The 11,145-nt window shown below is 44.8% G+C and overlaps 1 protein-coding gene across 1 annotated transcript; it reads right to left on the reverse strand.

Moving 5' to 3' along the window:
• Positions 1–8,732: 8,732 nt before the first annotated feature.
• On the reverse strand, positions 8,733–10,814 carry LOC144375815 (uncharacterized protein C12orf71 homolog). The gene is made up of 3 exons (XM_078041276.1): positions 10,572–10,814; positions 9,450–10,110; positions 8,733–9,046 (listed from the first exon to the last, which is right to left on the reverse strand). Exons 2-3 carry the CDS (start codon positions 10,071–10,073, stop codon positions 8,921–8,923), a joined length of 750 nt encoding a protein of 249 aa, XP_077897402.1. The 5' UTR covers positions 10,074–10,110; positions 10,572–10,814; the 3' UTR covers positions 8,733–8,920.
• Positions 10,815–11,145: the final 331 nt, after the last annotated feature.

The raw sequence follows: 11,145 nt of genomic DNA on the forward strand, positions 1-11,145 counted from the left end.
TGAGAGGCTCTGGTTGCATTTAGATTCTGAAATGCTGCGATGCATGTCGGGGCAGCTCTTGCCCGAGGACAAGTTGTCCATGGGGTCCAAGGGCTCAAAAGCCCAGGCTCCCTCGACACTGGAAACTTCAAAAGAAAAACATTAATTCATGATAGGGGGAAGGGACTCATTTACTTTTCCAAATGATGCCCATTCCTTTATCCATTCCCAGCTATCCCACTCAGGCAGAAGTGCATCCTGTATTTGCACTCTCCAGTCAAGGGCACAAGAGGCAGTTCTTTCTCTTGGAAAACTCATTTTATTGAATAATGACCCTCTGCCCTGAGCATCTCCACCTGATACCTCTCATGCTTTGTCTTATCACTACAGTTGGAAGAACTGCCTGCCATAAAAGATAGTTGTATAAATTTGAAAATTTTAGGAAAGTCAATGATGTAGATAAAATACCCATACCCTGCCATCCAAGGGGAATGACAATCCTCAGGGAAAGAGTTTGATGCTTTACTTTATAGTCTTCTTTTTCCTCTTATCTACATACATGTATGGATTTGTGCATGTGTGCACACATCTATATATATGGGAATTCACATCAAAGACAGTGAGATAATTAAATTTTGTGGCACAACCTACAGGAAACACATCTATGGCTATTCTGTGATCCTTCAGCACTTTCTCGTTAACTCTCTTTGGTGATCACCTGTTAACAACCATCAACATAGATGATCAAAGAACGTTAGATAATTAAGACCAAAACCAATTAATGATAGTAAACCCCCTTCTCCACACATTTTTACCTTTTTTTTTTTTACATATTCTTATAGGTTGCTTTATTGAATCAGAGATTAAAAACATTTTTAAATTATGATAATTGACACTAAATTACTTTCTATAAAGAATACAGCTATTTAAACACCCATTCTGACATCATCTGATGGCATCTTTAGACCATCATTTCTACTGATGCTCCAGAAAATCTTTGAGGAGAAGAATATATACACATTGGCTTTCCCTTGATCTCTCTCTCTCTCTCTCTCTCTCTCTCTCTCTCTCTCTCCCCTGTTCTCTCTCACACACACACTCACCTACCTTGTAGAGTCTGTCACACCTTACTCTATTTACTTTCTCCGGGAAAAAATTCTGCCAACACCTCAGGCAGATACGGGCTACCTGAAGTCCTTCAGGTACTGAATCCAACTGAGAAATTCAACTCTCAGAATCCTGAGTTCTGAGAACCTTGGCTGCCTTGGCAACTGAGGAACTCGGGAGAGTCACTATTGTGGAAGGAAAATGGGGATAGAAAACCAAAGGGCACATCCCTTTGCTTTAGTCATTTTATCTGTCAGTGTTACCAAAGTATATGACAAGAAAAACTTAGAGGAGGGAAAGTATTTTTAAGCCTCACATTGTCAGAAGTCATAGAGCACGGGCTCCCTTGCTCTGGGTCCTCCAAGCAGCACATAATGGGGTGGAGGGGCCAGTGGAGGAAATGTATCAAGAGATGGAGATCAGAAAACTGAGACAGGAAAGGGCCACAGGAGGAACACTTCCAGGGCCAAACCCCAGTGACACACCTCCTCCAAACATGTCCCGCATTCCTACAATTAGTAGCCAGCGGTTCATTCAAACTAGGATGAATTCATTAGGTTTCAGCTCTCACAATCTTCTTCTTTAACCACTGAATATTTTTGCATTAACAAAAGAGCTTATGATGGACACCTCACATCCAAAATATAAATTATGCCCTTGTCTTCTAAATAGCTCCTATCCTTCTCACAGAGCAAGATGCAGTCCAAACGGACTCTCCCAAGAGTCTCATAATGACCACAGCTCTGGCACTGCCCCCAAACTCCAGGCCAAGTCCAAGTCTCCTCTGAGACCTCTGACCAACACTGGTTTGGGATGCCCCGGAAAGTCAAAGAGAAGTGTCCTATATTCTAAATATAGTCACACACAACAATCATCCCTATTTCAAATGAGGGACCAGGACACAGAAGAAGGACTTAGGCCAAAATAAGATCAAGACCCAGCTGGACAGAGAGGCTCCCTGAGTCCACCTATAGTGGCCAGGACACTTGATGGTGAGTTGTTATTTCCTCAGGGCTTGGCTGCAGTGCTCATGGGCTCTTTTTTCCTGGTGGTCTCTGCAGCCCCAGCTTGGCTCAGACGACACTCCATGTTACTGGCATCTCCTGGGGTCTCTGTCACAGCTTCTCTTGACATTTATAACTTCAAGCATGGGTCTCTCAGGGCCAGCCCGTGGGGACTGGGCCCAGCAACACTTTGCCTGGCTCCAAATCTTCTGTTGAAATCTGGGTGGGAGCTTTCATGACCCCTTATGTATTTGTCAACAAAGAGACATGGGTTCCAGCACCCCTGAAAGAAACAAAGCACACATGCATGAGCACACACACGAGCACAGACACGCTTTATGTAATAAGAAAACAGAGCTGAGAAATACCTATCCGACCTAAAGGAGCCTCAGCCCACTGGGATCTGTTCAATTTCATAAGCTGTTTTCCAAATATTTGTCTCCATTTCCATTTAAAAGTTAGTATTTATAGCGTGGCATAACCTTATCTTCCATTTCTCACTTTTGACTGGATGTAAATATCTAGTTTCTGTTCGATAAGGTTGGAGTAGGTTACTCTTTCAGAGTTCCCATGGCATCATGCAAGAAATAGGCAGAGCTGGGGTTGGGGAGAAACACTTACTGTCCAAGAGATGTAGCCTGGCTGTTGCCTGTAGGCTAACCCAGCATCTCAGATCAATGCATCCTTGACTATGTGCAGGGTCTTGGGCTCTTGTCCACATGCCCCCTTTCCAGGTGTTAGTTATGCTCAAAGAAGCCTATGAGCTAAGTCTCATGGGTTTCCTGTTTCACAGAAGAACATGTAACATTCGCAGTCAGGTAACTGGCTCACATTCCCAAGTCATCACCCCAGGCACCTGGATTCAGAGGCAATCTGCCTTCAGAGCCCCCACCTCTTAATCTCCACTCAACCTCATCTCTAGGGACCTGAGCCCCCACGTCCTCCTAGAAGACTGTGGGGGAGCTGACCCAGGCCACAGTCAGACCCATATGATGTTCCTTGGAAGCATCTCCCCTGTAGGAAACTTCATGCTCCATGGGACAAACAAAAGGAATAGGTGGTCCATGGGGCTAGCCCTCAGCAATGGGGTCCACATTAAGAGCTGGGGAAAAGGAAGGTTTAAAATAAGTATTAAGCTTCCTCTTTAGCATCATGAGCTCTGAAATCCTCTATTTTGGATCCTCATGAAATTTTGAACCTGCCTTCCCAAACAGTGTAGCCTTGCAGGGAATTCACCGGTATCTCCCCTTCTGTGAAGTTGGACTGGAGCTGTACAAAACTGTCACCATGAATGGATCACTTTGACCAGCATATAAACACTTGAGGAGAAAAGAAAGGTTTCCAGCCTAGACCCCTGAAGTGCAGAATGATCCTGAGGCCAAGGGAGATTTGAAAGGAGACAACCAAGGAAAGGGAGAGGAGAGGAGAACAGGAAAGTAGGTAGAATGAATCAGACAAACCATTCCCATGCTCATGAAAGAAAACACACCAGTGAAACTCCACATCATGTACAACCACACGAATGAGACTCGAAGTTACAGCCATGTATGTGTAACATGTCAAAATACACTCTACTGTCATGTATATCTCAAAATAACAAATGAAAAAAAACCAACAGTCCTTTAATGACTAGTTTTGTGTGCTCCTGGACACTCACATGCAAAAGCCCCAAGGTGGACACAATCCAAATGTCCATCAGTGGATGAAGGGGTAAACTGTATGTGCCAGATCTCCACAGGGGATCAGTACTCCGTCATGAAAAGGAATGTAGTACGGGTTCATGACACAACATCTATGAACCCGGGAAACCGGATCTCAGTGAAAGAAGCCACTCACAAGAGATCACATGTCATCTGCTTCCTCTAATAGAAAACCTTCAGAATATGCAAATATAGAGAGGAAGAATGTGGATGAGGAGCTGCTGGGGAAATGCAGATCCCCTCCTAATGTGTCCAAAGGTTCTTTCTAGGGTGATGAAGATAGTCTAGAGTTACACAGGGGTGAGGGTTTCACAGCCAGATGAATATATGAGAAACCATTCAACTATATAGTAGAGGCTGTGATAGGCGAAGTATATCTCAGTAATGCTGCTTAAAGGCGAAAATAAAGCACAGCTCTTGGAAATTAAAGAGAGAGAGAGAGAGAGAGAGAGAGAGAGAGAGAGAGAGAGAGAGAGAGAGAGAGAAACTCAAGTAAATTTGAAATTTTATTTATTTCTACCATTTCTCTGAAATATCTTTATGTATTATTATTCTCTACTGAAAGAAGAGCACATGTGCGCGCGCGCGCACACACACACACACACACACACACACACTACACACATTTTGTCCCCATTTGAAATGTGCAACTCAGCTAGTAAATGTCCCTGACACTCACACTCTCTCCTTCCCCAGAAAAAACACAATACTTACTGTTTGTAGTTTAATAGGTTTTTTTATTTACTTAGAATGTTTTTCTAAAGCATCATAGAAATAGCAATGGCACACATCCTCCTTGGTGGCCATGCTGAGGAGTGCAGTCACTTCCCAGTGAAAACTGACCTTTTACCTCTCCTAACAGATTAGGGGACTTGGGGTCGTCCTCACAATACCTCCAATGTTCCTCTCCTTCTAGGGCCTTAGTCAGACTTGCTGGCCCAGCTCTTTTAGATGACAGTTTCATCATCTAATGTGGCATCAGCTGCCCTCTCATGAAGCAAGATCATAACACATCTTCTTGAGATATTAGAAAGGATAATAAGCTGTGGCTCTACACTTCAGATATAAAGTCAGTACCCACAGTGACTTGAAGAGATGAGACACCCTGAAATCCATTGGACTCAATGAGACTTGGAACCTAAATGCCTACAGGAAGTTTCTCACTTGTAAGTTAAGCTAATATGATGGTTAATTTATATGTCAACTTGATGGGCTCTCAGGTTTCCAGATATTTGGTTAAGCATCATTCTGGGTGTGTCTGTGAGGATGTTTCTGGATGAGATTAATACATGTAACCCAGGTACGGTGGTGCAAACCTGTAATCCCAGTGGCTTGGGAGGCTGAGGCAGGAGGATTGTGATTTCATAGCTGGCCTTGGGCAACTTAGCAAGGACCTAAGCAGGTCAGTGAGCTCTAAATAAAACATAAAAAAGGCTGGGATGTTGCTCACTGGTTAAGTGCCTCTGGATTCAACAACCAGTTCCAAAACAAACAAATGAACAAATAAATAAATAAATGTTTGTCCCAGTAGACCCAGTAAAGCAGATTGTCCTCCCCTGTGTGGGTGGGCCTCTTCAAAATCCATTCGAGGTCTGAATAAAACAGAAGACTGCTCTGCCCAACTGTCTTGGAGCTTGGACATCAGTCCTCCCTGCCTCTGGACGTGGACTGGACTTGTCCCATCAGCCCTCCTGCTTCTCTAGCCTTCAGACTCAGACTAGAACATTACCATAGGCACTCCTGGGTCACCAGCTGGCAGATGGCAGGTCCTGGACTTCTCACCCTGCATAACTCTATGAGCCCATACCTTGGAAAAGTTTCTCTCTTTACGTGTACAATATTCTATGTGTTTCACATTTCTTATTATTTTTCTTGGTACTAAGTATTTAACCCAAGGGTGCTTAACCTCTATGACACATCCCCAAGCCATTTGAAAAATTATATTTTATTTAGAGACAGGGTCTGGCTAAGTTACTTAGGAGGGCCTTGCTGTGTAGCTGAGGCTGGCTTTGAACTTGCATCTTCCTGCCTCAGCCTCCTGAGCCGCTGGGATCACAACCATGCACCACCACACACAGACTACAATCTCCTACTCACTATGTTTCTCTAGAGATCCCAGATGACATACTGTGCCTGCCCTGTCTTCCTTCATTCCTTCCTTTCCTCCTACTGTAGTAGTGCCAGGGATCACACCTAGGACCTTGGACACACTAGACAAGCACTCTACCACTGACCTCACTCATTTTTTATTTTATTTTGAGATGGGGTCTTTTCACGCTGCCCAGGCTGACCTTGAACGTGTGATCCTTCTGCTTCAGTCACCAGAGTGGTTGGGGTTACAGGATGCACCGCTGCACCTGGCTTCTATTTTTGAAATTATGATCTAGTTCAAAAGTATAAAATGAGGCAGTCTGAATCTGTGATAGGATGCACAGAAAGCATTCTCGCCCACATGCATCACCTTACTGCAATTATGGTAAAGTGACAGACAACTCCAACGGTGGGACATGTGACAAAATATATGATCCTTGTCGGGACAGTGCAGGCCATTCATGGGAAAGTACATTTAAGTGAAACTTGTATTCTAATGAGCTCATAGAGTAGGAAAAGGACCTTAGTGGAAGAACTGGGGCTGCTCCAGTGCTGTCTCTGTGCTAGTCAATGGTATTGCACCCAAGTTCCTACCATGGTCTGCTCACTGTGGTAGGCGTGTAGATGTCACCCTTGGAGCAGTGGGCTGAGGGACATATGGATGCCCTTCAGTAGGCTTGCACCTTCTCTGGAAGTGCCCACTGAGGCCAAGATGAAAAGTTCAAAGAAAAATGAATTAAAGTGGTAAAAAGGATAAAACAACCCACCATGTATTGCAAAGGACCCACCATGTATTACATCTAAGTTTGTCAGGCCTTAACATTTCGTTATATTTGATTCATTACTTACTAGTAAGAATGCATGATAGCCAGGTGTGGGGGTGCACATCTGTAATCCCAGCAGCTCCAGAGGCTGAGGCAGGAAGATCACAATTCAAAGTCAGTCTCAGCAAAAGCAAGGTGCTAATCAACTCAATGAGAATCTATGTCTAAATAAAACACAAAATAGGGCTTGGGAACGGGCTCAGTGGTCGAGGGCCCCTGAGTTCCATCCCTGAACCTCCCCCCCCAACACACAAAATATATTATAGATAAAACTTAGGCCCCTGACTTCCCATCTGTTTGCTGTACCCAGTGTTTCCCACTTCCCTCACAAGCACTGTTCTCAATGTTCACATTATTCTTGAAGTTCACATTATGCCTGTTTTAATGCTATTTCATATTAATATATTGCTTTACTTTGGGGATAAAATATATGGACATCAGTCCTCCCTGCCTCTGGACGTGGATTGGACTTGTCCCATCAGCCCTCCTGCTTCTCCAGCCTTCAGACTCAAGACTAGAACATTACCACTGCCACTCAATAAAACTGAATTGTATGCGTAAAAGTGGTTAAACTGGTACACTTTAAATGTATTTTAACGACAAAAACAGGGAAAATATTTAACAATAACAGTTAAATTCCCTGATATTTAACAACAACAAAAAAAAAACAGGGAAAATACCAATGTAAATAGACTTTCTGTGATACTTTTTATGAGAACTTCCACATTCAACTCTCTCAGGTTGAATCATTCTTTCTTTAGTACTCTTTGTTTACCTGCTACAGAATACTCTCACCCACAAACCTTTACAGTCATATGTTTCCTGGCTTAACTCTTCAACAATTAGCCCCTTGACCACAAAGATTAAGATCTCTTTTCTGGTATGTTAAGCTACTGAGGATTCTATGTGCTCAATGTCTGTGAAAGGGAGGAGAAAGATAAGGAGGTTGAAATTGAGGAAAGGAAGACTCTAAGATTAAACACTCATAGGCTTCTCAAAATGTGAACCATGAAGGTCACACGGGGTGGTACTAAAGGAGGAGAAACGCCTTTGAGAGAACCTGTGGATGAGTGAGGAGGAGGATGGTGGCCTTGGAGGTGAACTGGCAACATAGGAAGTATCAGTAAGAAGGATGAGTCCAGCCAGCCTCAAAGAAGTTGAGCTGTAGGGACAGTTGTAATGACACTTGCAAAGGAATTCCAGAGAGCACAGTGCAGTGGCTTGAGAGGACTTGTTAAATCAAGATCTGCTGAACACTTAAAGTTGGTAAAATGGTTTCAATGTGGAAAATAGCTCCATGAGAGTTGACTCCAATTCGTTTTCTTAGATATGCCTTGAATGTGTGTGGGGGGGGGAGGATCCTCAGCAACATGACCACCCCCACCAGCCACAGTCCTTATCAAGAGCTTGCGTTATCTCATTCATTCTGGAACAATCATGTGAGGTCTGTAATATCATCTCCCAGAACTTATGAATGAAGACACCAGGCTCAGTGTGGTTAAGTGGCATGCCCAGCCCCCACCTTCCCCGCCTCCATGTTGCCCCTTATGCCAATAGATTTGCTAGAACCAGCCACCAGGCCAGGACATTTTAGAATAACAACCACCTGGTCCCCAGGGTCATGAGAACAGCTCCCTGACTGTCTAACACTACTGACTGACATGGCCTTCCCAGTGACTCACTGCCCTTTGCCACTCACTCCAGACTCAGAAGTTCCCCTCAAACCATCCTACCACGTGGGAGTCACAGGGGTCCTGACACTGCAGGTAGGAGTTAATGATAACAGAGGTTAAAATGTGTGAAATAATAGACAAAATAGGGGGAAATACAGTAAGAAGGGGCCGAGGGAGAGAGAAATGAAGGCCTTCTGTGTAGGAGGCAGGATACTCCCTGTGATGTCCTCAGAGTCAACCTCAGTCTTCTGGTCAACCTACCTACTTTCAACCTGGGCCCAGATGTTATGATGGAAGAGGAGGGAGACATGGAAAACAAGAACATTTATTAGGAAAACAGAAAACCATGCTAACTCTACAACACAGGCTGGGGAATCAATTAAAATACTGGGTGCATAGGGTTCCTAACTAGAGGGATTCTTGAGGTTGCAGCCTGTGACCTCCAACCAAATGTCTTCTCTTTAGTGGCAGCAGAATGGGATCTTGTTGGCCCTCTCACGGTGCTTTCTCCCTGGCAGGGAGGACACCATTGGCATCCTCAGCTAGTGGAAGAATCCCGGGAAATTCAGGCAGGAAGTGCCTTCTTTATCTGAAGGCAGGTCCCCCTCCTCTGACTGCTCTGATGACCCTGGGGAGCTCTCTGCAGTTCCAGGCTCCTGGCTTTCCATCTGCCAAGACAAAGAGGAGGAGTTAGAGACATTCACGGTCAGCAGCAATGGGGCCAATATTACTCATTTATGGATTTCCAATTTATGTTTTTACCTAAATGAGCCAACTGTCAATGCAAAGTTTCAGGACTCACTCACATTAAAGCCACACACAGACACACACACTAGTCTGTAAGGTGCTTCTCTCTGTCCTCCCCTCTCTCTCTCTCAGTGTCCCTGGCATTTCCCCAACACCTCTTCCCTGACCCCTTTCCTGGCTGAGGACCTTCTCCCATTGCTCATCTGCCCAGACACTGGGGTCCTCCTCTGCTTCACAGCAGGTACAAGGACTCCATGCTGTCCCACCTGGTACCCCCACACTGGGCCTCTCCCTTGCTCTACAGGGGGCCAGCTCTGTGCTCACCTCAACAATTTCATCCTTCTCAAGCCCAGGACACTGCTTGGGGTCTCCATTTTCTGCTCGTTGACACTTGGGCAAGTCCTGACCAGCCTCCTGCTCTTCAGGACTGATCTGATCCATATGGGAAGAGATGATGCTGGATGGCTGGACATCCTTGTCCAGAGGAGAATCAGAGAGCACCGGGTCATTGTCTTCATCATCTGGATTGTCTAGAAACTCCTTAATATTTTTCATGATATCCTCCAGTTCACAGAATGACTGGGTCATCCTCTCCTGTTGGCACTTGTCCATCCTCTGGTAGTCATCACTTTGAGCCCAGTTAGCTACTGAGTCTCCATGGAGGCAGCTCAGATAGGCATACATGATCTCCATGATGGCTTTTTCGCGAAGCTTCTCTGGTTTGTCTTGAATTCCATTTCTTCTCCCCATGGGTCCCCTTACATGGCTGGTTCCACATGCCCCTTGGACAGGAGGGAGGGAGGAAGGACCCTCAGAAGGCAAATCTTCACAGGGTATGACAGCCTCACAGTCAGGGCCGGCCTCAGAGGGGAAATGGCCTACTGGGAGGCTCTGGTTGGATTTGGATTCTGAAATGCTGTGCTCCATGACAGGGGACGAGTCGTCCATGGGGTCCAAGGGCTCAAATGTCCAGTCTCCCTGGACACTGGAAATTTCAAAAGAAAAACATTAATAGGTGATATGGGAAAGGGACTCATTTACTTTTCCAAATGATGCCCATTCCTTTATCCATCCCCAGCTATCCCACTCAGGCAGAAGTGCATCCTGTATTTGCACTCTCCAGTCAAGGGCACAAGAGTCCTATAGGTTGGATTATTGGATCCACGATTACAAATATTATAAAATTATGATAATTGATATTAAATTACTTTCTAGAATACAGCTATTTAAATGCCCATCCTGCCATCATCTGATTGCATCTTTAGTCCAGCATTTTCATGGTGCTCCAGCAAGTTATTGGGGAAGAGAATATACAAACATTAGTTCTCTCTCTCTCTCTCTCTCTCTCTCTCTCTCTCTCTCTCTCTCTCTCTCTCTCTCTCTCTCTCTCTCTCACACACACACACACACAAACACACACACACACACACACACACACTCATGTACCTTGTAGACTGTCACACCTGGCTCTTGTACTTCCTTAGGAAAGAGATGCTGCCAACTCCTGAGGCAGACACAGGCTACCTGAAGTCCTTCAGATACTGAATTCTATAACTGAGAAGTGCAACTGTCAGAAGCCTGGATTCCAAGACTGTTGGCTACCTTGTCAATAGAGGAATAAACTAGAGCCACAAGTGTGAAACCAGAAAAAAAGGATACAAAAACCAAAGGACCCATCTCATTGCTTTGGTCATTGTTTTTTTTTTTTTTTTCTGTGCCTATGACCACAGTATATCACAAGAACAAATTAGAGAAGGGAAAGTACATTTGGGCCTCATATTTTCTGAGAATATAGGTAACTGGCTCCCTTACAGCAGCCCATCATGGAGGGAGGGCCCAGTGGGGGAAATGTATCAACAGACGGGGGTCAGAAAACAGAGACAGGAAAGGGCCACAGGAAGAACACTCCTAGGGCCAACTCCCAGGGACTCAACTCCTCCAAACATGTCGCACCTACCCAGTCCGTTCATTCAAACTAGGATGAATTCATTAGCTTTCAGATCTCACAGTCTCATCCTGT

The sequence above is a fragment of the Ictidomys tridecemlineatus genome, chromosome 3 (assembly GCF_052094955.1).
Source record: "Ictidomys tridecemlineatus isolate mIctTri1 chromosome 3, mIctTri1.hap1, whole genome shotgun sequence".
In the NCBI taxonomy this organism is placed as follows: domain Eukaryota; kingdom Metazoa; phylum Chordata; class Mammalia; order Rodentia; family Sciuridae; genus Ictidomys; species Ictidomys tridecemlineatus.